We start from the raw sequence: 27947 nt of genomic DNA, 5'->3' as shown, positions 1-27947 counted from the left end.
GACCCCACGGACACCCTGAAGTAGGTGTGCTTCAGGGTGCAGACATAAATTCAGACATTTTCAATCAAATTTATTTATTTAGTTGACATGAATTAATAATGAATGACTTTTATTGAAGTAATTTACACAACACGTATTGTCATGATCTGTTGATCATGTAATTTTGGTAACACTTTACAATAAGATTCCATTAATTAATGTTACTTAATGTATTTAGTAACAATGAACAATTCATTTATCACAGTCTTTTTACAGTTGTTCATTTTTAGTTCACGTTAACAAGTACTTTGGATGTTAATAATGCATCAGTAAATGTTAAACTATGATTAATAAATGTTGTATAAGTATTGATCATTCTTAGTTCATTTTAGTAAATATATTAAGTGTAATTTTGCAGTGTTTTTGTTGGCATTAAACTGCTTCAAAAATGATGGGAAACTATGAAATAACAAAGTAAGTCCTTTATTTAAATATTAGTACAAAATAGATCTATTTGGAAGAATGTTAACAAATAACAATCATGTAGCTGATGTATCACTATTATTAGACTAATTGGCAAGTACTGCGCTTGGCAGGGAAACTCATTTTCAAAATGTGTACAAATACATTTATTATTAGCAGTCAGTGATTGGAAAAGGAGAAATAAATAGAGAAATGATCTAGTGTGCTTCTACTGATTTGAAGCGGCGTTCTAAAAAAAGGGAAAGACAAGAAGAAAATAATGATCCGTCTTTTTTGTAATCTTATTATATTATGATCTCACAGTTTGATTTAAAATGCTCAACTTTGGGGTCAGCAAGATTTGTAAATGTATTTGAAAGAAATCTATTCAATATATAGTAAAAGTAATAATTTTTTGAACGGTACTGCAAAATACTCTTATTAAACATTAAAATATAGATTTGCCATACGAATGATACCATATGTACCAACATCAATTACTGTTCCCTTATTTTGACAATTTGCAGGAGTGGGCTTAAATATAATTATACTTGCCTTTTTTTTTTACTGCTTAATACTTTTGTGGAAAAACTGATTTTTTTGTTTTGTTTTCTATAATGCATATGAAGTTAAGTTAAACAAAACAAAACAGCATCTGAATGTAACATTATACATGTTTTATTTCTCATTTCCACTGAGAGGTATGATTTGGTACAGTACAATAGCCATTTGTTTACATTTCTACTGTCAGAAATGCCAAAATACTGCACTCCTTTTTTGGGATCTTTTAATAAGGGTACTTGGCACAACAGTACAGTACAGAAAGGGTGGAGGTAGACTCACTGCTAAATGCTATGGACCTTTTCACATTTCCAGCTTTCTCAGCCAGTGAAGTCATCATAGTTGGTAAACTTAAGAGCATTGAATGGGAGTATAAAAACGAATGCTATAGGGCGGTATGATGCCAACAACAACTTCAGTTCTGTTTTGTGTACCACTGACTGCTTACCTCCATATGGCAGGCTTTTAGAAAAATGTAAAAACTGATCCGGCGTGTTCAGTTTGATCAGTTTGCTCGGTAGCTTACCTTGTTCGGCATTGGACTTAAAAATAAACCAGGTAGAATCCCCTCACCCAAATAAAGGCATTGTAAAATTGTGGTAAAAGCATAGGGCCGTGATGCACTTTTCTCTTCTAGTTGAAAAGGGTCTGGATGCAGACCGGGGTGCAGGTGAAAGCTGAGATGCATGCAATGCTTTCAATGCCCACAGCTAACCCCACCCCTAACCCTGCCCCTCACAGTGACGTCACTAGTTCCATTAAGTCTGAGACTGCATGTCTGAGACTATGTGTCTCAGCTTGCACATGAAATCAAGATACTATTGAAAGTGATCTAAAACACAATCAGTTGAGTTTAGGGAAAGGGGTAGGTCTGTTAATATGAAGTTGATATATGATGTACAACAATCTGGCTGGCTTCTTGCAGATGATCATGAGAAGAAATGTGTAAATGGCAAGTGCAATGATCAAATATGGCCCAGTGAGCAACTGGAGATTCACAGAATTTACACAGCGGCCTCTTGTGGTTTTAAGAGAAATTGCACGTATGTGAAAATGTGGCCCAGTAACGTGTTTGAGATTGTCAAAAATGTACACAGTGGTCTAGTGTACACTATTGGATTTGTTCATAAATAAATAAAAAACTGCATGCAGACATGGTCATGGGTACGTATCTCCACTGTGCCTGGGTTGGACAAATTGTATACCTTTAATGAAATATAAGGCGCTTTGGATAAAATGCATAAATGTATGCACAATATGCGTCATGTAAAAGGCTACTGAAATGTCTACTGATATAAGGGTACTGTTGGCAGTGGAAATGCAAGCCTGATCAGGGTGACCCATACTTAAGTGTACTGTACTTTTCTGTACTAAACTGTATCATACCACTCAGTTGAAACAAGGGGTTACTGCGACTAAATAAATTAAATTAATCAATGAATTAAATGAATTCTTACTGGCCCCAAACTATACACACATATCTGAGAAGCTCTTACCTTAAGTCTATCCAGAAATCCCTTTTTGCTGAATGGTCCTCCTGCAAAGGCACGCAACATTTTTGGAGTGGGAGGTTTTTGTCCAAATAGAGCCAGTCCTTTCTTCTTTTCCTCATCGGCTTTCGCAGCTGGAGGAGGACCCTTGGCTTTCAGCAGCTTACTATAAAAAATAAAAACTTACAAAATTTTCCTCTTAAACCTAAACTTTGCCTTTTAAGATACTGATTAAAGCTGTAGTCTGTACATTTTTGGGGGTAAAAATGAGCCGAAATTAATTTTTGAGCAGAAATGGTAAGCTTGTAATAATGTTTTATAATTGGAGTGGTAATGGTAGGTTTTCATTGGAAAAAAGTTCAATCTTTGTGTCATTACGTCATATGTAGTTTGTTTCACTCAGAAATTCATTCATTCATTCATTCATTCACTCACTCATTTAATTCAATATTCCAGTTTAATTTGCATCTTTGAATAGAAACATAGCTAATGAAGTTACCATATAGAGTTCTTCGCTTGATAAAGGATTAAGAAAAGGATTCAGTTCTCCTGTAGGTGAATCTACATAAAACTCACCGTCCCTTCCTGGCCAGCACTTTCTGAGACTCAGGATAGTGAATCAAGATGTCATTGAGATCCTTTTTATCCAAAACGAAAAGATTGGCGAATCCGTGAGCCGCTACATTAGCCGTTCTTCTATTTCCTCCATTGGCTGAAGACTGAAGCAGACTGTGGAAGATTATAAACACATACAGTATATTAGTTCATAAACCACATTCATGACTTTTAGCTTTAAATGCAGATGGTCGATAGTTCATCTATCATTTCAATAGTTCACCTGATTTCACCAAACACACATCCTGCTTTCAGAGTCACAAACACAATCTTGTTATCTGGTCCACCGATGACCTGCACTTCTCCAGCTTTGATTATGTACATTTCCTTCCCAATGTCACCCTGTGGGAACCAGGAGAGATAAGACACTGCACAAATTAGGAGTAGAGGTGTACAACACACACATATTAATATAGCAAATGTACATTATGGCTCTTTTGGTGCTGTATGCACGTGAATTGAACAGATACATAATAGGAATATTTAATTGAGATATTAACAATAAGGTTTAATTAGTTTATGTATGAAATAATTATGAATAAAACTTATACAGCATTTATTAATCATAGTTCAACATTTACTAATGCATTATTAACATCCAAATGCATGCTTGTTATCAGATTGTGAGTTAACATGAACTAAGAATGCACAACTGTATTTTCATGAACTAACCTGAACAAATACTGTAATAAATGTATTGTTCATTGTTAGTTCATGTTTGTAAATGCATTAATATTAACTTATTCAACCTTATTGTAAAGTATTACCGACATATTATATAGCATACTCTACTTCTAATCCAACAATCGATAAAACAACTGTCATGTTTCAAATTATCTCCATTTTATTAGGAAAGTCAAAAAATAAATGCTGTTTAAATGCTCCTTGATGGATGTGACAGATTGCTGTATCAATACAATACACTATTGCAGTACATAAACATAAATTAACACCTCTTGTCTCCTGTAATAATAACTCAACTGCATAAATATGCTAGTAAAACAGCATCTTATGTGCCTAACATTGCATTTTCCTGAGGCAAATCATTTATTGTCCACACCTTGTTCAATAAACAAACGAACTATGTGCACTTCCATACATTAGTCTACATATTTATTATATTTTACTTATTTAACCTGTATATTTAAATACATTTGTCATGAAAACAAGTTACAAACTCCACTGTGCAAATGAACTAATTTCAACCACAAACTAGAGCAGAAGCTCATTTGAATTCAATTAAGACATTCATGTAAATGCTGCAGTTTACATGTGCATGTAAACAAAAAAAAAATGATTGTTGGCTATTATGCCTAATAATAAAAAGCTATTAAATGTAATAATGTAATTTGGTCTCTGATCTACACTGTAGCTAATTTATAATTAAGTTTATTTAAAGACAGTAAAATAGTAAAATTTTATGCTTCCACCGGAAAACATACCACACTGTCACTTCAAAACTGAGGGTATGTACTGCCCTGATACTTTTGGGAAACATACTCCTATTAAACAGCAGTATAACTCACCTTCTTGACCACAAAGTCTCCAGGCAAGTACACAATTGATTTCAATCTCAATAACATGTCCACAAGCATCTGGTTGTCACAACCCTGAGAAAGATAGAAAAAAAATGCATAAATGTCAATTAACTAATTATAAATGATCACTTTGTTCCTTTCAAAATTGTGAATTTAACATTGGAAAACTGGATTGAAAAATTATTTAAGAAAGCACAGTTTAAGTGTTGTACACAAACTGAATTTACAGTATGTGGTCTCATCTCTTTAAATTCAACCAATACAGATTCAACAATTACATTAAAGTTTAGCTGCTTTAGTTCGTCATTGGCAGCAACAAAAAGAATAACAAGAACCATTTCTATGCAAGTGAATGCATAACTATAATATAATATTCAGGTCTCTGTAATATTTAGGTCTGGGCTCTTTGAAGGCCATTTCATGATTGTCTGTGCTTCACCAGCTGTTTTTTTTTTTTTAATATGATTTAACTGGATTGTGTTTGGCACCATTATTTAATTAAAAACAATTACCAGTGAGTTTCTTTCTAAAATGATTGTTTTGTTCAACGGGAGAAAGAAATTCAGTTTAGAACCACTTGAGTGTGTGTAATTGTTAAGGAAATTTTCTTTTTTTGGATGAACCAGCCCTTTAAATCAAGCTCACCTTGAAGAGTTCAATCTTTTGGAAAGTAGCGAGGTTGATGTCCACCGCGATGGCGGTTCTCATCACCAGAGGCATCTGTCCCAGCAGCTCAGACTCATCTGAGGATAAGCAAAACCTTAATAAATAAACCTTTTTACATTTTTTTAACCATTCAGCTGATCTCCTGGTCTGGCAGGAGCTTTTTTTAGCTTAGCATAGATCATTGAATCATCTTGCTTTAAAATGACCAAAGAATTTGCTGCAGCAGGCATTATCATTGTACATAAAAAATAGTCCCTAATCAATAGTTGGTAACTAGGTGACAGCACTGCGTAATAATTTGATTCAATAATCTATGCTAAGCTAAGATAAAAGTGTTCCCACCAGACTGGAAGATCGGCTGAATGGATTAAAAAATGATAAAACTGTTTAACTCTAGGAGACTTGTAAATTTCCCCTAAAAAGTGGAGTGTTCCTTTATTGGTACTCATTAAGTTCAGGTAAACTTACCCAGCATGCCCTGGGAGTCCCAGGTGTAGTTGTACCAGGTGCGCACTCTGGATTGAACCATTTTAGGGATGTGATTGGTCACCATATATGCCACACAAGCATCCATAGATGCACGGAAGTAGGTCTGACCGGCAGTAGCAGCTCCAATGACATCTCGCATCTGTAATATCAAAGATTAACGTCTATCATTGAAAGGAATAAACTATTTTTCAGGACATTATCTAACAAATTAATGGCTATTTTCTTATTTTATTGGCTGAAATATTTATAATTATTATTTTTTGGTTTACATTTATATAGCATTTTTCTCAGCTCTCAAAAAGGTGACATTTCCTCAACCACCACCAGAGGGCAATATGAAAAATCTATTCTATTTATATGTAAATAAATTCAAATCAGAACACTAATTTAGATTGAGCCTTCAGAGCATTATAATTAGCAGAAAAAAACTGATTATAATTAATTAATGATAATTCCAGGGATAATAATTAATTAAAGATTACATATAAAAGTGTTAGGGTTTTTGCACTAATAATACAGTTCTAAATTAACATACACAATCAAATATTCAACGTATTAATGTTATATTAATAATGCACAATACAATATGTAATAATAATAAACTGTTTTAATATTGTGTGCATCTTAACATCAGGTTAAGGTGTATCACATTCTAGTAAGTGGGGTTTATATTATAATGATTGGCTGCTCTACATCATCTCATGGTGTACCTGTCCAATCAAACTTGAGAAGACAAAGACACCAATGAAAAAGTTTGTTAACTGAAAGCTGATCTCAAAGATCGTGTGCGGCTCAGGCAGACCACCGATGTTGATCAGAGTCCGCACGGCAAAATAGTAACTGTGCAAATACCTGCAAAAGAGAAAGAAAACAAGTAGTAAGAAAACATCTCACACTGATATCTGAAACTCTGTTAAAGATTCAGACATACTGCCACGTCCAAACAGCAGACATCAAACCACTGAGCACAGCCAAGGCCAAGCGAGAAAGCAGACGGACAACAGCCCAGGCTCTTTGAAATACGTGGCTCAGCCTACAATTTTTCATACATTGCTCTGAGTACATTTTATTGCATGTTTCAGATGGCAAATCCACTAGAGGGTGCGCTCTACATTTTTGCGAAACTTAAATGCATTGCTTAGGGTACATTTTGTTATATGGTTCAGATGCATGTTCTTCTTGTACTCGTCAATAAGAAGGTGGGCTTGTCGTACAGGTCAACGTGTGCACCACTAATCTAAATTCTTTCCTAAAACCAGCCAACAGTGTTTTCAAAAGAAAATGAAAGAAAAAAGTGCACTATGAGCATGTAGTTTTACCTTGACTTTACACTGCTTTTATCTGTGTTAAACCTTGCTTCACTGGATTCGAACTAAAGCACTCTGCATCACAAGTACATTACTTTACAGTGTAAGCTATCGAGCAAACTGACCACACTAGAAAAGTTGAGATAAATAGGTGAGCCAAACTAATTTAATTTCAAATCAAAGACACTGTTAAGTTGTTTTGTGGTATTTAATTAGTGTTGTGCAAAGAACTGCATGAAAATAATGCTTTATACATTAATATGTCCCTGTAAATATCATTAGTGTGAAAAGGAACAAAAGTTGTCCGGGTCATACTGCCTGTAGGGTTAATTTTACCTAGAAACTAGGGCAGCACGATTTGCAGAAGAAATCTGATTGTGATTTATCTGATCAAAATTGCGACTTGTGATTTAAAATCTGATTTACTACCATTTCATTAATGAGCAACAAATTTGATGTGGTGGTTTTAAGAGCACGAAAGAAAGGCCAAGCATGATTATAAAGTATATTTAAAACCTCTTAAACATTGTTGCCATTTTTTCCAATAAAGTTGTCATGACAAATTAAGAAAAAACTAAATATTCCATTAAATAACACTAAATAATACTAAGTATTTTAAATTTGATTCATTTATTATATATAAAAATCACATACATACACACACACATATATATATATATATATACATATAGATAAGACTATATGCTTGTTGTTACCATATTTGATACTGCATAAACAGTCTCGAATTACAAAATAATTGCAGCCTTTGTGAATTAAAATGGTGAAAACGCGATTCATATATGATTATAAATATGAAATCATATATGAATATATAAGATTTCAGCCTACTACTGTAGAAAATGCAGTCATACATATTTATTTATTTATTTATTTATTTATTTTATTTTTTTTTTTTTACATTTTTGCTGTTTTACAAAAATGGTGGCTGAAACATATTTCAAATGAGCCTGTGTTGGAAAAAAAGAGCCTCAAAACCAAACCAAAAAACATGAAGTGCTTCAGGAGCGTAAGCTTTAGAGACAAAAAAAAAACAGCTTTGGAGACAAAATGTCTACCTGGCCAAGAATGATGGATAAAAATAAGGCACCAACAAAATAGTTGGTCATCTGAAAGATCTGACCGAACATGGTCTCGGGGAAAGGAAGTTCTGCGATCATCAGGAGGGATTTCTCCGCATAGAAGAAACTGCTCAGGTAGCTAAGAGAATATGAAAAAAAAACCCCAAGGCATTTTTTGCTGTGAAAATGTAATAAATACAGTTGAAGTCAGAATTATTAGCCCTCCTGTGAATAAAAAAAAATTCGCAAATGATGCTCAAGAGAGCGAGAAATTTTTCACAGTATTTCCTATAAAATTTTTTCTTCTGGAGAACGTCCTATTTGTTTTATTTCGGCTAGAATAAATGTTAAATTTTTTTAAAACCATTTTAAGGTCAGTATTATTAGCCCCCTTAAGCAATTGTTTTTTGATAGTCTACAGAACAAACCATCATTATACATTAACTTATAGTTACACTAATTAACCCAGTTAAGTTTATATGTCAGTTTAGGCTGAATACTAGTATCCTGAAAAATATCTTGTCAAATAATATGTACTGTCATCATGAAAGAGATAAAATAAATCGGTTATTAGAAATTAGTTATTAAAACTATTATGATTAGAAATGTGTTGAAAAAATCTCTCTGCTAAACAGAAATTGGGGAAAAAAATATACAAGGGGGGCTAATAATTTAGGAGGGCTAATAATCCTGACTTTAACTGTACAAGAAAAAAAAATACATTTTAAGTGGATCTAAAGGTAAAGTGTGTTTTGTGTTTCTTTTCAAAGGTAAAGTGTGCTTTACATACGCGCTGCCCTTTCCGCTGTAAACCCATTTGGTGGAGCCGATGCCTTGGTAGACTGATGCCACGTAGTAAAGACAAGCGTTGAGGTGGAGAATAAACAACAGGTATCCAATAGTGCGAATCACTCTATAAACAAAGCAAAGGAGAATTAGTGTTACAGTGATTCATACTGATTTCTGTGGAATTCAGTGTGGTATTAAAAGATTAGTTAACCCAAAATTGACCATTTAAATAAAACAATAATATTAAATGAATAAAGTTTAAAGGGGACCTATTATTCCCCTTTTTACAAGATGTAAAACAAGTCTTGGATTTCTGTAGAGTGTGTGTATGACATTACAGCTCAAAGTACCAAATAAAACTGGAACTGCTCCTTTTAGTCTTTGATCCAAACTAGATGACTGTCACTTTAAATTCAAATGAGATTTTCAAAAGTGGGTGGGGCTACAAACACCCATGTGTCAGCATAGCAGCAGATTCAAAACAAGACTATTTCTGTAATAAACTGAAAACATCAAAAGATGGCAGTTCATGAAGACTACGGTGTTCATTTCTGCATCTTAAAAACATTTATAATCCTCTTAGTCGCTGATATTATCTTCAGCAAAAACTCGAGTGGCGGACAGCTGCTTCTCACTCAGGGCTGTCTATGCTAATAAGGGAGAGATCATCACTAATGGGTGGGGCTTTCCCCCTCTGATGACACGTACAAAGGAAGAATGTCAATCAAAGTGTTTCTGCAGACTGTTTTTATCAAGTGTAACTATAAAAATAGAATTAATCAATTTTACCATTAGAGGCTGGCTGTCTTCACACACTGCTGCCACACAATTGTGTTTAAAATCCTTTTTAAAAGTGGATTTTTGCATAATAGGTTCCCTTTAATAAAATTAATAAATCTTCACCTTCATGTCGTTACAATCCCCTGACACCTTCATTAATTGTCACTACACAATTGATATTTTAGATGAGATCCAGGAGCTCTCCGATCCTCCATAGACGGCAATGGTCCGAGATGTTCAAAGTCCAGAAAAGGAACCAAAACATCAGTGGTTCAACTATAATCCTACGAAGCTCCAAGAATGCCTTTGTCCCCTCAAAAAATTGTTAATATAACTTTATTTATCATCAGGGTGCATGATGTATTGCCATTAGAGTCCAACATGTAAGCATTGTATTGTGTGTAAGTTGTTTTTACAGGTTTTTTTGGTGCACAAAATTGTTCTTGGAGCTTTGTATGATTACAGTTAAACCACTGAAGTTACAAGAAGTGTTTTGACAATGTTTTTGTCTTCTTTTGTTGTATTTGAACATCTCAGAACATACAGAGGAAGAGAGAGCTCTTGGATTACATCTAAAATATTGTGATTTGTATTCTGAAGATAAACAGAGGCCTTAGGTGATTGAATAACATGAGGGTGAGTAGTTAATAACACAATTTTTCATTTTTTGTTTTCACTTCAGTTCATGAATTTTATTCGAATTTGAGAATATATTTCCTGTTTAATGCACTTTTCATTTATGTTTCATTGAATGCATAAACCTGATTGATTTTTGAAATAATATGGAATGCCAAAGTCTTCATACACAAGCCATTTTTTTAAATTGTAGATTAATAGAGTTAGAGAAACTCATAACTAGAAAAGACTTGGTTACACACCTCCATATATAAGCCCTGGTGAGGAGACCTTCAAGACGGTCACTGAACTCAAAAAATGATTCCACCTTGAGAAGAAACAACAAAACAAGATCAGTGCATATTCAACAATACACTATCTGACAAAAGTATTGTTGTCGATCCCAGTTGTAAGAGCAACAAATAATAACTTGACTTCAAGTTGATCATATGGAAAAGTGGCAGAAGGTAGATTTTTCAGATGAATCATCTGTTGAACTGCATCCCAATCATCACAAATACAGCAGAAGACCTATTGGAACCCGCATGGACCCAAGATTCTCACATAAATCAGTCAAGTTTGGTGATGGAAAAGTCATGGTTTGGGGTTACATTCAGTATGGGAGTATGCAAGAGATCTGCAGAGTGGATGGCATCATCAACAGCCTGAGGTATCATAAGATTTGTGCTGCCCATTACATCACAAACCACAGGAGAGGGCAAATTCCTCAGCAGGAGAGCACTCCTTCTCATACTTCAGCCTCCACATCAAAGATCCTGAAAGCAAAGATGGTCAAGGTGCTCCAGGATTGGCCCGACCAATCACCAGACATGAACATTGTTGAGATGAGAAGATGAATCCAAAGAATCTTGATGAACTCTGGGAGTCCTACAAGAATGCTTTCTTTGCCATTCCAGTTGACTTTATTAATAAGTTATTTGAGTCATTGCAGAGATGTATGGATGCAGTCGTCCAAGCTCATGGGAGTCTTACACAATATTAATTCTTTCTCCACTGCACCATGACTTTATAGTCTATACTGTCCTTTATTTCTGTTAAGTGACAAGACTTTTGTCTAAGCAAAGTCAGACCTTACTGTCATAATTAAATAATCAAAAATCAAGGCATGGTCATATTTGATTTAGGTAAAATACATCTAATATAGAGGCCTTTGCCTGTCATATAAGCCACTTCTGATCAAGTAGAAGTCAAGTTATTATTTGTTGTTCCTAAAACTTAGGCAACAAGGCAACAAGATAGGCAACAAGACTTTTGTCGGGTTGTGTAGAATCAGCTCATAAACAGGTACACATCTTACAGCCAAACACATCCAAATACATCTCAAAGATCCTTACAGTTTTGTCTAGTTATTTACTTTTTACGTCTACTAAACTATATGTCTCGCACATTAAAAAAAGATTATTTCAGTAAAAAACGAAGTGCAAAAAAAATAACGTCTTTACCTTCATCAGACGATTGAGTCTGAAGACGGACTTGAATCCAAATGGGATATATAACAGGTCTAAAGGCAGGACAGCTACTACATCATTCTGAAATTAAAGGAAGGATGAGGAAATGCATTTCTATTCAGAGATGAAATGCTGAAATAGTCAGTACCTGAAATCTTCCAGATTCACGGTATTTCTTTTTGATCACATCTCTGTCATACTGAAAGAAAATGTATGAAAATTAGAGAGGTATATATTTATAGCAGAAGTGGCAAAACATTAAATACTGCTTTATAAAAAATAACAAACATAAGTTTTATCACAAAAATGTTTGAATTTTTTAAAAATAAAATAATTAAATTAAGAATTAAAATAAAATAATTTTAATGAAATAATTTTCTTACAATGATGTCTCCCCCTTTACTGAACTGCAGTCGCGGCTGGAAAAAGATCATGTCGAATATATAGATGAAATCAGCAATAATGTCCAAGGTGAACCACACTGGGACGATCTCTGGGCTATGATATGGGAAGGCCATGCGCACTGGGACAAACCACAGGTTATAGTTGAAGGCAATGGTCACCACGCTTAGCCAAGCGATATACTTGCGGTCTAGAGAAAATCACAAGAAAAGAGAAGAAGAAAAACATGGTGGTTGTTTTAAAACTGAAATCTAAACACAAACTTGTATGTCATATATGTTACTTCCATACATTGTCCAGTGTTGCCAGATATAGCTGACTTTTTCCAGCCCAAAAGCTGTCCAAAACCCAGCCAAACGCACAAAAAAACTTGCAAAATATTAGATTAATATCTTATTTAATTCAAATGTATTTAAATCTAAATTAACCTAGTTACTTTAACGGTCATTATTTTTAACTATACAGCAATCAACACAAGCAGTCACAGAACCACAACATAACTGGATCACATCGAAACACTGCCCTTGTCTCACTCACACACTGCACGTATTGTTGTGTAGATTACACTACCCATTAGAGTATGTTTAACTTTCTAAATAGGGTATAAATTCGCCCCATTTTGGCATTTTAAATTCTTTTGAACGATGTGAGTTTCACTGCTGCTCAGATTTTGATACAACTTTCCTTCACAGTTTGCGCTATGCACTGGTCACTACTAGGGTTGTCACGATACCATAAATTTAGGCCACGATACTATACCAGCTGAAGTACCATGATACTAAGTAGTATCACAACGATACTGTAAAATCTACGAACGCAAATTGCCAGAAATACTATAATACTTATTATTAAATTATGAATATTTCACTTTTTTTTTAACAGATTGTGCTTGGGCCATGGAAAAATAGCAGCTTTTGATCCATGTCACTTCACCTCAAATATTATTTGTTTTTTCGTTTATTTTGTAGATAACTGACCAAAAAAAAAATACATTAAACTTAAGATACAAATTATGAAATCGTTACACGAGATTTTTTTTCAAGAAAATATGAAGTGAAAAATGATTGTTTTCTTAGTGTTTCCTGTTGCTATTTTTGGTTTTTCTCATTTGTTGTATTTTTTCTTTCTTATCAAGTAAGAATCCAACGTAATTCCAAATGTCATTTTAGTGAGCTGTTCTTTTTAAGAGATTGTCATGGTCGTTGTAGCTTAAACATATTCACAGGAACAGAAATGAACTGATTCAAATATGTGTTTAAAACATCAGAAAACCAGGCACAAATTCTACACAGTTTTGCAGCCTTAATGCAGACTAGGCATGGGACGATAACCGTTTTCAAGTTATAATGCGGTTTGGAAAAGTCAGGGTTTTAAAACTGCCAAAATTTTCTGTAATACCGTTTCTAAGTTATGTGTAAGATTTTTATTTACATTTTTTATGTATGTGTGTGAATGTGAAAGTGTACACTCTAAAAAAAACGTTGACTTGTTTATTTAACCCAAGGGTTGAGTTAAAAATATTTGGTGCTTTGTTGGGTTATTTTATCCTTTATTGGGTTATTTATAAATAACTCAACCAGTTGGGTTAAATATTTGGTGCTTTGTTGGGTTATTTCTTTATTGGGTTATTAATTTATTACTCAACTGATTTAACTGACAGAGAACAGCTGTATTATGTGTACGTAATGTTGTTTTTACATTATAAAGTTTATTTAAGCTCAATAACATTGTTGTTGTTTTTTTTTTAGCAAATTACCTCTCTGTGTCATATTTTTTATATCCGTTTCACAATCACTCTTAATTATTGTTTCTACAAACAAGTGCTTTATAGCCGATTGAACGTTATATTAAACGAATAAAAATGCTTTCTCTACCTCCCGTGTTCATCTCCACAATTTGTTTTGGAGGAAATGACACACATATTTAGGATATTCGGCCGTCAAAATGTAATGGAAATAAAGCATTTTCTAAATTTTTTTTAAACATTGTTATTTATTTACACAGCCATTATTATAAAATTAATAGTAGTACTAGTAAAAGTAGCTATAGTAAAACCAGAATGGAAAAAATAACATTTAATCAAAATAACTCATAGTTGGGTTATATGTTGGGTTATTTTAAGCCAACTATTTTAACTGAGTATAGGTGTTTTAATGTACTGGGTTAGGCTGAAGGGGCATCTGCTGTGTTAAACATATGCCAGAAAAGTTGGCAGTTCATTTCACTGTGGCGACCCCTGATAAATAAGGGACTAAGCCAAAAAAATGAATAAACGAAATTAAAAATATGTACATATATGCATGTTCAAAATAATAGCTATTGTTTTATATATATGTTTTTATAGGGCCAAATATCAGATTTCTCCATTGGTTTTCAGTTGCTGTGATTAAAAATCATGATTATTCCAACTAAATATAGACTTACTTAACTCTAATGAAACATGAAAACATTGGTTATTTTTTGTTTAATGAATATAAAACCATGCCTGAAAACATGAAATCTTGTTTGTTAGATGTGTCCAAAATAAAAGCTCAAAAGGAAAACATCGTGATTATAATTTTTAAAGAGGTGTCATTAGTATGTGTTTATGTTTTGTTTGTTTCTTTGTGACATTTGTATTTAATTCAAATGTTTTTAAATATTTTGTATATATTTTGCGTATAGATGTAATTTCGCCAATAACTCAATCGTGGCACTGCTATTCAGAAAACAAATAAACCTTAAACTTTAAATCTAGTATTTTAAAGCTGCTGTTCCCACCCTTTTCAATTCGTGACCCCCAAAATAACAATATCCTCTGAGGTGGTTATAAATATATAAAGCTTGCACACAATGGTGCACACATACAAATAGGCCCAAGTCTATTCGTCATTTAATTTTGAACAACGCCACTCTGAGGCCGTCCTCCATGTTTAGTTATGGCATGAATTTATTTTGAATGTATGCGAGTGCCGTAAAGATGTCAGAAAGTTTAACCAGGTGCCATAAAATCAATGTGCTGCATCTGATGCTATTGCAAAGTCTTTAATATAACGTAATCACCCCAGGGGTTGCAAAAAGTCGAAAGGCTGATGGCTTTTTAATTCCTTTTTTATGTAACTGTTAATTTTTTTTCTTCCTCTGTAGGTTAATTCTATTAGTTTAATAAAATTAATTTGATTTTTGGGGCAGCGTGGTGGCGCAGTGGGTAGCGCTGTTGCCTCACAGCAAGAAGGTCACTGGCTCAATTGACATTTCAATGTGGAGTTTGCATGTTCGCGTGGGTTTCCTCCGGGCGCTCCGGTTTCCCCCACAAGTCCAAAGACATGTGCTATAGGTGAATTGGGTAAGCTGAATTGTCCGAGTGTATGTGTGTGAATGATAGTGTATGGGTTTTTCCCAGTGATGGGTTGCTGCTGGAAGGGCATCAGCTGCGTAAAACATATGCTGGATAAGTTAGTGGTTCATTCACATAAATCCTAAATACAAAAATGTTTTTAAGGGGTCTCTTAATATTTGTGTATATTTTATGAGGTGTAACCTGTGAAAGGATCGATGGATTTGCCGATTCTGTCGTCCATTCTTTTCTCAAAAGGCTTCAACACAAAATCCACACAGGTGTAGTTAACTTTTGAAAAGATGGACTTCTTCTCGTCTGTTTTATCGTCTTTCTTTTCCACAGGCTTTCCCGCTTGTTCTTTTTTCTTCTCCTCCTCCTCTTTCTTCTTCTTTTCTTCTTCCTCTTTCTTTTTTTTCTCCGCTTCTTCTTTCTTCTTCTTGGCCTCCTCCTCTTTCCTCTTCTTCTCCTCCTCTTTTCGTATCCTTTCCTCCTCTTCTTGACGTTTCCTCTCCTCCACCAGCTTATAGTAATCGTCTTTTCTCAGGACGGGTGCTAGAACAAACATAAAACATCTTACATAAAACAAACATTACGTGAGATCTGCTTCCATCATATCTGTCACTGTGCTGTTTATTTGACGCAGCCGAGGCGGAGATGGAGGCACACTCTGATAGGCACGTGGAAATGATGGGTGGGGAGAACTAGCATTAAAGGCACAGGCAACAAAAACAGCTACATTGTATTCAGAGCAGAAAATCCAATATTCTGAAAGGTATAATCAATAATTCAATTCACCTTTATTTGTATAGCGCTTTTACAATGTAGATTGTGTCAAAGCAGCTTCACATAGAAGATCATAGTAAATTGAAACAGTGTAGTTCAGTTTTCAGAGTTTAAGTTCAGTTCAGTTTAGCTCAGTTCAGTGTGGTTTAATAATCACTACTGAGAGTCCAAACACAGAAGAGCAAAGCTTTACAGATCCCGAACCATGCTAGCTAGTGGCGACAGCGGCGAGGAAAAAACTTCACCAATTGGTGAAAGTGAAGAATTAAAAAATCTTGAGAGAAACCAGGCTCAGTTGGGCACGACCATTTCTCCTCTGGCGAAACGTCTTGTGCAGAGCTGCACTCTAAGCACAGGAGGCTGGAAACTGGACCTCGGTGAAGACTAATCTGTCTTCGCTGAGGGGCATGTCAGATACTAGAGAGCATTTGATTGGTTATGATTTGTTGAAATAATCTGATTGGTCTTTTGAGCTGAAACTTTACAGACATATTCTGGAGACACAAAAGACTTCTCTTAAATCTTAGATAGGTGCCCTTCAAAGTAACTACACCTAATGATTTCATTTATTTCACAGCCTGTATAAATATAATTACAAATCAAATCAAGACAAAACAGAAGGCTTTTGATGAGATGTAAAAAATGAGTTGGTTACATAGAAAGTTAGTGTAATTAAAGGTCCCATAAAGTGCTTTGTAATGTGCATTTTTATCCAATGTCTGATGTAATCTCAACTAAAACACAAAGAGAGAGAGTAGCTCCTCCCCTTCTTAAAAAACAGCCAATAGGGTTTTGTTTTATCACAGCTCTGTCAGTGGGAGCAGTTGAGTTCAAGTGCATCAAATGGAAAGCAAATGAGAAGCGTTTTGAAGGGGGCGGGGCATGTCAGATACTAGAGAGCATTTGATTGGTTATGATGGGTTATATTGTTGATATACTAAAGTATGAGGTGACTCATTGATCCATTTGGGCTGAAGTGACATACTACAAGCTTTACATGTTTATATCAGTTTTATATCTTCTAAACATTAATTTTGTCACTGTTTTGGAGCACACTTGCTTATAGATATCCTAAAAGCTAACAATACTGATACTAACATCTAAAAACTTTATTTTAATTTCATGGGACCTTTAAATTACTTTCCCGCTAAAGTAACTGATTTATTTTTATTTTAAGATCATTCATTTACAATTACCTATAATGCCCGTCTCGTAAATACTGTAAATAAATTCAACAGTTCTGTATAAACCAAGAGAAGCAGTACATATTTTGCAAAATAATTCTATTTTTCTAAAAAACATTCATCTTTTTTCAAGAAAATTTGCTTAAATATGATTGAGAAACTAATTAAATTGAGAAATGAGTTCAAGGCTATTTAAATGATTAATTTAGAGGAGCATAGTTATTGTCTTTTAAATATTTCATTGTCTGACAACTGCACATTTATAACACATCGAAATGTTTTAAAAATTTATGTCAGTATATGTCAGGCTTCTGCCCCTTCGGTCTTGGTAATTCTTGTTTTGGTGGCAGAGTCTAGACCAGGGATGGGCAAACTCGATCCTGGAGGGCCGGTGTCCCTGCATAGTTTTGCACCAACCCTAATCAAACACACCTGCTTGTAGCTTTCTAGTGATCTTGAAGACACTAATTAGGGTGTTCAGGTGTGTTTGATTAGTGTTGGAGCAAAACTCTGCAGGGACACCAGCCCTCGAGGATCGAGTTTGCCCATGCCTGGTCTAGACACTAGTCCAGTCATGTCTTGTATGTTGTGCTCGGCTCAAGTTTTCTCGGGTCGAGTGCTCATTTTCTGTCATTGTGTGTCTTCGTATTTGCAAGGTCTGGGCGTGCTCACGATGTGCGCTCTCATCCCGGTGTGTTTGTTGCTTTGTTTGCGGCATGGTGTTTTTGTAAACCAGTCTAGTTGGTTTTGGTTGGCGCTGGAATCGGAACATGCATGTCGCATGTGTGAGTGCACGGTAAGTGTTTTCATTTATCGTGTGCTCATGACTTAGTTGTAGTTTTCTGTTGGTGTTGTGTTTAGCACACGGTTCATGTTTGCATGTGCTGCATGCTTTAGTGTTGTGTTTCATGTAAACACAAGGTTAATGAGTTCTCTCATTGGCTGCTTATTCTAGTCCTGTTTTACATGAGCACATGGGTTGTGTTGTGCTTTTGTACCATGTGCTCCCCCATCTATCGTCTTGTCCCACCCACATTGTTATCCTATTATTTATCATTATGTTCACCTGCCCACTTGCCAGTTTATTGGTTTGCTTTCCCTATTTATTCTCCAAGTGTGCTTTGTCCTGTGCTTGTCCGTCGTCGTTGTTCTACTTCGTGTCGGTCATGCCAAGCCCTGCAAAGTCAAGTCCAGTCAGTTTGGGTTAGGGTTAATCCCTAACCTAAAAACTAACCCTATGTTGTTTTCCCCCACGGGGTTAAGTTGTTTTTGTTTGCACTTTATGTAATAATTAATTACTTAATTAGTAATTAATTACTTTTTTGAAGTACCTTACCCAACACTCATCACACAGGAGCAATTTGAGGACAAAAACCATGTCTTGATATACAACATCTGAACAGAGTCTTTATGTTTGGTAACTGTAGTATAATTAGAATAATTAACTCTGGTCCATTGAATTGTTATAAAATAATGAACACCTACTTCAAGTCATAGCCGTGTCACCACCTCAAGTGTGTACATTATTAATTCAATAATTCAATAGCCCATCGCCAATTATTCCTAACTTATTGTACTCAAACTGTAATTGTCATTAATTGAAGATGCGCAGGAATGATTTGTACTTACTGACTGGTGGGCTTCGCTCTGGGGAAGATGCGTATGGATCGATGACCTTTTCTTTAAACTGTTCAGTCCTCTGTCGAAGTTTCTGAACCATCTCTATGAGATGAGTATCAACTTCCTCGCTTATCAGAATGGGTCGGGGCTTCTTACTGTACAACAATTGGATAACAAAAAACAGGGATGTGAAATTAATTTAGAAATTCATAATCAGAAATTATGAACTTTCACAATAAAGAAAACAAGAGAACACAATACAGTGTCATGTAACATTACTTAGCATAAAGAATTAACATATTAGAATTATCATAACACATAACAAAAAGAATTATCATAACACATATTTGTGAATTTCATAATCAAAGCTTGTGTCAAACATTAGTCAACTATCATGAAGATTAATATTTTAAAGTTGCTGTAAATGCTGTCAAATGTATTGCTCCTTTGTAGTTAATGTTAGTTAATGCATGAACTTTATTAAAAATTAGACCTCCCCTCATTGTAAAGTTTTACCTATAATAATAATTGGAAATACGAATTCATAATTTTGTTAAAAAATAAACAAAATCTAATCCTTTAGATTTTTTAAAAATCTTTATTTGATTTAGGTTTAAATGTAGAATTTTACAGTTTAATATTTTGTAACAGTACAACATTCATACTGTTCATTTAGGCGGCAAAGTATTTGTATCCTTCCGCGTGTCATCTGAATAACGACGATAATTTTGTCAGACAAGCCTCGTTTTATCACGTAGGTGTTTATATGTTTTTAAACGTTGTTTACATTAATTATTTCATACAAAGTGTGTGTTATTTGAGGTGTAAAACTGTCCATTCGGTCCATTTACGCATTTTAAGTTGCCCTATTGGCCCAATTAGTTATGCGAGTTAACACTAGCCTACTTATTAATGGTTCAAATAAACTAAACATGTCCGTTTTGGCATTACCTGTAGTAAATAGCTGTATGGCACAAAGGCTGACTAAAAAAAACTATAACTAGTAGGTCTACTTTTCACTAAAGCACGATGTTTACATGAGGCAAAACTTAATCCGCATTTTGTTTATATATGCTGACCTCTGCTGGTCGTGAACACGCATTACAACAGAAATGTGAAGAGATTTTGCCTTTTTTGTGAGTGATATTTTGTTAGCAAATAATATAACTTAAATTATTAGACATAATATAACTTTAGCTACCGTCTTTCAAAGAAAACAGAAGGTTTATCTTGACAACAACAACAACACACAATTAACTTAATTTCAAGTAAACGTAGGCCTATTTTGAACACCTCATGCATTATTATACCCTAGTGTCATTACATTCCTCATTTAGTTTTTTGGTTGTATTTTTGTCTTCTAACTTTAAGCAGCTCCAGAGATGAGCTTCTATCAAACACTTTAAATCTTGTAATCTCCTCTCAGCTCGTGGTCTGATAATCTTCCAGCTCTCTGTTGGACGGACTCAGATCTTATAGTGCTTGCATTGGCGAGAGTCACTCTACTGTGAGTCCTTTCCAAAACAATGAGTCTAGTTAATTAGGCCTGATTAATTAAAGCTCATCAAGCAAGACTGTCTCTTGGCAGTTGTGACGCACGGACAACTACTTTAAGGCAATATGAAATCAAAATTAACCAATTTGCTCTCCTAATTAACTGGAGAGTTTACTGCTGATGCAACAGTTGATGGAAATACCATATGTATATGCACACACACTGCTCAAGACACTTTATTTAAATTTTAAGTTAGTTACTGTAAAAATGGCTGTGATTTCAATAGTAAAACCCTGTAAAAAAAAAAGCTACAGTAGAAATCTGTAACCTGTAAAACAGTAAGTTTCCTTAATATATAAGTAAGGTGTTCCCAGTACTTCTCTTTATTGTTGTTTTGTTGACATTACTTTTTTTTTCTTATCAGGTACATTAGAGTTTTATATTACATAAATGTCAAGATTTATCTTTCAGCAAATAGCAAATTTATCAAGTCTCATCTATCAATTCTTTCACAGATGTTTATTTAAATAACTTCTGATCAATGTGCGAATTATATACTGTTGAACAGGGGGGTCATCTTTTTTCGGTTAGTTTGTGTAATACATGTTTCAGTCATCTATGCATTTATTTTTAATTACATCTAGTTTATTAATAAAATGTATTTATTTTTTCTAGATACACTATATTTAGTGTATTCTGACCTACAGTATTCTCTGATTGGCTATTTCAGATGTTACTGTAGGTCAAACTACAAACCTTATGCGTCTAATTCGACTTTACTCTTAGGCTAAATGTAGATACAAACATCTATTTTACGAAAAAACTAAGTTTTGTGAACACGATGTCTATCAGTGCTCTAGATCTTCCTATTTCAGACTTTTCCCTAGAATACACTGATTGGCGTGACTGTTTTCACAATGGTTTTAGGGGTGGTCAAATGTATATTTATATTATCTATTATTTTAATTATTAACATTATTATTTAAAATACATATCGGAGTGAAATATTTCTCAGTATTAAAGGACTGAACCCCCCCATACGTCTTTTTTTGACATCCATCAGGGGGTCAGTCCCCCCCTAACCCCCCTGTATTTCCCACCCTGCTTTTGATCTAATTGTTTAATTGAAGCATGTTTTCAAAACCCATAATTGAAGACCACATGCATATGTTATTTATTGTTTGTGGTTATTATTAATGTGTTTAATTTCTCTGATTAATCTTTAAACTGACATATATAAGATCAAATCAAGCTGTTATATATTTGTGACTTTGTGATTAGATAGGTTTTTAATATTTATTTTACCTCTCCTCAGGTGGCTGGTCATTGGCTGGATCTGCAGGTGTCTCCTCTGGTTTTGCAGCTGGTGCTGCTGGTTCTGGTTCTTTAGCTGGAGCTGGTGCTGCTGGTTCTGGTTCTTTAGCAGGTGCTGCTGGTTCTGGTTCTTTAGCCGGTGTTGCTGGTTCTGGTTCTTTAGCCGGTGCTGCTGGTTCTGGTTCTTTAGCTGGTGCTGCTGGTTCTGGAGCTGCTGCTGGAGCTATGAAGGAAAAGGTTACTTTAAGACAGTGGTGTGCAAACTTTTTCTTATGAAGGGCCAAAATCCAAACTTGATTGAAGCTAGTGAGCTGATGGTAAATATGCCATGGGTAATTTCCTAATTTATTCAATAATATGCAAAAATAGCTAGAAAACATTGTTTTATATTAACGAATACAGTATAATTTGTTTTACATTTTATAATGAATTTATTACAGTAAAAACAAAAACAATCTCATTTATAACAGAATGGAGTTACACTAGTTTTTGCCTTGATTTGCTCGCTGGTATTTTCTGCATAGTCCTCTAACCGTCGAGTGACAGTATTTATATTTTTAAAAATCAGATTCATTTACAACATTCAATTGAAACATTTAATTTCAGCTAGCTTTCTTTTGTAGCTCAGCATAAAACAAACAACCAAACAAAAAAGTTTACATCAGATGGGATGGTGGGCCAAACGAAAGGTTACAATGGGCCAACTTTGGCCCGCGGGCCCTTTGTACATCTCCACTTTAATGTATACTAGCACCCTTGGTAATTATTAGCAAAGAAGGTTGTGAACAAATGTTTAACCTGCTACTGCTCAACGTGTATAAAATTAGTCTCCAATTCAGACTAAACAATTGCAAACAAAGCACAGCACATCTTTCTTAATTATTTGTCAAATGCCGTAATTATTGACAATCCTATGAATTCATATGTGCAAAATATTTTTGGAGTATATTCCTATTGATTAAAAAAACATCTGTTACATCTGGCTGACGAGGACAGGAAATTGTTGAACTGATAAATATGAGGAAACACAGAGGCCAACCTCAGTCATTCTTCACAATGTCGTTGAGCTTTACAAAATGTAAAGTGGTTATAAGACAATAGCAAAAACAGTGACAATAGGGCAATATTTAGGAAATTTAATTTAGTGTTATGAGGAGGCTCACATGGAGTCTGCTGCTTCAAGGGTTGAGCTTATCATTCCATTTATTTACTTATTAAAAATGTTTTTCAGTTATAATATAACTGCATTATAATTTTACATTTTATTGAACATTTAAATGTTTAGAAGTTTAGATGATTTATGTGCAATACAATTTGTAAAGTAATATTTTCAGTTGTTTATGTATTAGAAATGCTGTAGCTTTGATTACAAAGAAAGTGGCTAAAATTGATTGAATTAGCATTTTAAATAAATAAATATAAATATTATTTTGTTTGTTAAGTTTTCAATTCTTACTCTCAAAATCATTCCACAGAAATCTGCATATTTCTAAAATTCTGCATAGAAAAAGCAAAAAACAAAGACAGCAGATTCTGTCTGGCCCTGGTTATGAATCACCCTGGAAGAAGATAAGCATGTGTCAGGAACACACTGTCAGGATGGTGGTTTAAGTGGCCCAGAAAAGTCTCCAAAAATACAATCCACCCTCACCTATACATCACTATACATTGTTTTAAAAGAGCTCTCATCCAAAATCAAACCTTTTTTGAGAAAAGATCAAAAAGTTAAACATAACATTTTTCCCAGCATTCTTTGCTCATATTCACCAAGGACGTCAATATTAGCGAAGACCATTGTACGTTTTCTGCATAACTCCTGACTGAAGGGCACAGATGGAGAAGTGACCCCTGAAGCAGCTTACTGACCATCACATATTCCTGTACCTGTGCACTAAACTCTGCTGCAGAGCAACCTGTGAGAGGCTGTTAGACTGATTTTAAACGCCTCTCATCTGGAAAATATCTTCTGCAGGTGCTTATACCATGAATGATGAGATAATTTAGAGGATAATCACAACGATAACAGATGACTTACCAGGGCCTTTATCATCTTTCTTGTCTTTATTTTCCTTGTCTGCAGGTTTTTCTTCCTGCCGGGTGCAGAGATTAATCATTATCCCAGAGCGGTTTTACAGTTATAAAAACATTCTCATAAATGACGCACAATGGCAACTCATTCAGAGACTGTTAAGCTGCCTTAAGACCTTTAACTAAAACTTATATATATATATATATATATATATATATATATATATATATATATATATATATATATATATATATATATATATATATATATATATATATATATATAACAGCACTGGAAAAATCTAAAGTGCATCAAAATAAAAAAGATACAGCAATTGTCATATATAAATGTGTAAAATTTATTTTAAAGCAAATATATATATATATATATATATATATATATATATATATATATATATATATATATATATATATATATATATATATATATATAATTATTATGAAAATTATTATATAAAATATAAAATTATTATAAAGCTATCATATAATATATGTACTGTAAAAAAATAATTAAATATATTTATACAACAGTTTTGTCTGGTTCTGGAATCTGATTGGCTGACAGCCGTACGATATTCTGCAGTAACAGCGTCCTCACCCTTCTGTATTACTCCGCCCACTTAGAGTGACAGCAGATCAATTAACTCACTACAGTTTGACAAATATTGCTGCTGTTGGACAACATAATGTACTTTTGAGGCTTTTTTAGGTGAGATTGTAGCTTTTTAGATTGTAACTATGCAGTTTATTTATAAGGATAGTGCCTATTTTAATTATTTATAAGACGGTTGACGTTCCACCACAAGATGGTTTCAGAGACCGCAAAATAAGCCCTTAGAGGAGAAAAACTCAGAGTAATTTCAAACTACAGCTGATCAAAATATTATAAAACTGATAGGTAAGTGTACTGTAAATAAGTGACTTTTTAAGTCAATCTCTCTCTATTATATTTTGTAGTGTTGTATTTATACCATAGTAATCTGGTAGTGTTTGCTTTGCTTTGGCATTTTCGGGGTTAACTATTGTGAGAAATACTGGGAAATCTCTGTAGACTGATTTCACGATAGTATCTGGATGCAGCCTTTATGATGCAAACTGAGATTGCATTACTCAGCAATGCAATGTCAGACACAATGCACTCAATGGAGTGAGTGACGTCACTGTGACGGGTAGGGTTAGGGGTGGGGTTAGGTGAGCGCATTAAAAAGCATTAGATGCAGCTCAGATTGCTCTGCACCAGGTCTGCATCCAGACCCCTCTCTGATTTCATGCCGTTCAGTCTTATAATCTCAAAATGTCAGCAAAATCACCTGTTTTGTCATCACTTTATACATTACGCTAGAGAATCATTCTAATACTATGGCTCTTAAGTGACGTTTGTGAAGTAGCAACGGTTTCTGCTGTTCTGACATCAGCTGCAGATGTGAATGAATGGCGGAAGAAAGTAGTTCCTCATACAAAAGGATTTTCCAGACTCTCCGTGTTTGATTTTCTTTTTATACACATGATTATGCCCAATTAAAAATTGACGGAAAAGTTTCAAAAATGTGTAATGTTTTTAATTGTATAATATATATATACAGTATATGAGTAATATCAGACTCGTTGCAGTGAGATATGGCTGTATATCAACACTGCTGGGAGACTAAGGCATTGCAGCCTCATGCCAACGCACGCCACTCATCAGTGCCGATACACAGCCATATCGTGCTGCCACTCTTGTGATATTGCTCATATATATATGCAGGGCATAGCAACCGGGGGGGATATGTCCCGCTCACTTTTATAGACAGACCATTTAGAAACAGGTGATTAATAATTTTGATTAATAACAAGTGATTAATAACTTATCCAGCACATGTTTTACAAAGTGGATGCCCTTCCAGCTGCAGCCCATCACTGAGAAACATTCATACATACTCATTCACACACATACACTATAGACAATTTTAGCTTAACCAATTCCCCTATAGCGCATGTCTTTGGACTTGTGGGGGAAACCGGAGCACCCGGAGGAAACCCACGCCGACACGGGGAGAACATGCAAACTCCACACAGAAATGCCAACTGACCAAGCTGAGGCTCGAATCAGCGACCTTCTTGCTGTGAGGCGACAGCACTACCTACTGGGCCAGTGCGTCGCCCTATATAGTAACTATATAAATTAACTTAGATTGTTAAGATTGTAATATGTTACTTTTAAAGGCAACTTTCTCAAACAGTCTGTGTATACAGTATATATGTAAAAACACCAAAAATATGTTGATAAAGCCAATTGTATCTACCTTGGCAGGTGCAGGAGCTGGGGCAGGAGCTGGTGCAGGGGCCGGAGCAGGTGCTGGAGCTGGAGCTGGGGTGGGACCCACAGTCGGACCCCCAATGATCTTCTTGAGTTTGCTGAACATCACTGAGTGTCAGGCAGCGTCTGAGCAGATCTCTGCTGTGTTTATCCTTCTCATCTGACCACGACTCCACTGCTCCCAATGTTACTGCCTGATGCAATTAGCACATTTAGACCACTAATACCATCTGCAAACAGACCTCAGAAGTGAAGTGAGGCTACAATTCATCACGCTGTCCGTCATCTGCAGAGTAAGCCTGAAAACACACCCACAATGTCATTTCATATTTCATTGCTTTATGATATATTGGTATTACATAAAGTTATTAAATATGAAAGTCATAAACAATGACAAAAAATAATGATACAAGTGCTTATTGTGTAATCAATACAAAACATTATTATATGTATAGCTTTTTCACAGTGTTTACATAGGGTATCTGCTGTATAACTTCATGCAGTTCAGAGAATATCAGAAAATTGTCATTGAACTTTGAGCAGATTTGACTGGTGGACCTGCGAGCTGTTCTGCTGGATTAGTTTGGCTCATATGGAGCCGTGGACCACTTACTTAATTAAACCTTATAAGCTTTTAGTTCAGCTGAGGGGATTTACTGTTGTGGTTTCACAGGGAACAGACGAGGCAAGCAAGAAGAAGAGGAAGAAAAGAGCAGGTTCTTGAATTTACAGGCCTTCAATCACTTTATTCTGCACATTTACCCCTTTTAAAACTGAGAATAGAGACATGAATGTGAAATTCTGTTAGATAAACTGGATTTAAAAAGTTATATAGATGTTTTATTTTTTGAGGATATGTTGACTTGTCGGATGATTATTTATAAGAAGTCTTGTACAAAAATATCTCAATAATGTGTATTTTCTTATATACTGCTATATTTTATTAATATTTTTAAACATTTTGTGTAATTTAATTAGAATATGCTTATATTGTGTTGTGTACTTTCTGCCAGTGATTGAGTGGGCAAACAATAACTCTTGAAATACTTTTTTGTTGCATATGCACTGGACTCATTTCACACAATGTACTTCTTGTGCTCAAATAAATCATTCTTACTATTTGTTTACAATATAAATTTATTGTAATGTGTTTACAATAAAAAAGAAGTGATATGTGAAAAGACTAAAATAGTTGTTAGAAACCTTCAGTAAATGTGTGGTCAACAAACTTCTCCACGAACAAGGAGAGGGAGAAAAATACAAGACATTGTCTCAGAAAAATAATTCCAGATATTTCATTTTGCAAGATATTGCCATCAAATTCAAATCATATACTAAGAAGATGTGTGGCTTTTGATCTATTACTTTTTTTGTATTGCTCCAGGACTAACTTCATATAGCCTATTTGTTTATAAAATATGAAAATGTTTTGTGCTGTGCAATTTTTTGCATATTAAGCACAGGCCTGTAGCCAGGGGGGTTAGGGTATTGCGAAAGACCCACCCCTCACTGGCAAAGGTCCAGAATTTGTCCCATACATTAGCTCATTTGTCCTATTTTTACAGCTATTCCATAATAAATTGTGAAAATAACCTACTGGAGAAGGCTTTAAGACCAAGAGGAATCCTGTGTTGACTGTCGCT

The 27947-nt window shown here is 34.6% G+C and overlaps 1 protein-coding gene across 1 annotated transcript; it reads right to left on the bottom strand.

The window, feature by feature from the left end:
- Positions 1–670: 670 nt before the first annotated feature.
- On the bottom strand, positions 671–26410 carry LOC130218724 (cyclic nucleotide-gated cation channel beta-3). Its single transcript, XM_056450976.1, has 18 exons — positions 26297–26410; positions 23992–24046; positions 21948–22179; positions 19157–19302; positions 15762–16112; positions 12223–12431; positions 11988–12038; positions 11834–11920; positions 10634–10698; positions 8977–9099; positions 8184–8325; positions 5780–5939; positions 5291–5388; positions 4634–4717; positions 3331–3449; positions 3069–3221; positions 2499–2658; positions 671–691 (listed from the first exon to the last, which is right to left on the bottom strand). Exons 1-18 carry the CDS (start codon positions 26408–26410, stop codon positions 671–673), a joined length of 2370 nt encoding a protein of 789 aa, XP_056306951.1.
- Between the last annotated feature and the right edge of the window lie 1537 nt (positions 26411–27947).

Source organism: Danio aesculapii, chromosome 24 (assembly GCF_903798145.1).
Source record: "Danio aesculapii chromosome 24, fDanAes4.1, whole genome shotgun sequence".
NCBI lineage: Eukaryota > Metazoa > Chordata > Actinopteri > Cypriniformes > Danionidae > Danio > Danio aesculapii.
Note: the sequence above shows the minus strand (reverse complement) of the source record. Positions and strands in the feature narration are given on the sequence as shown.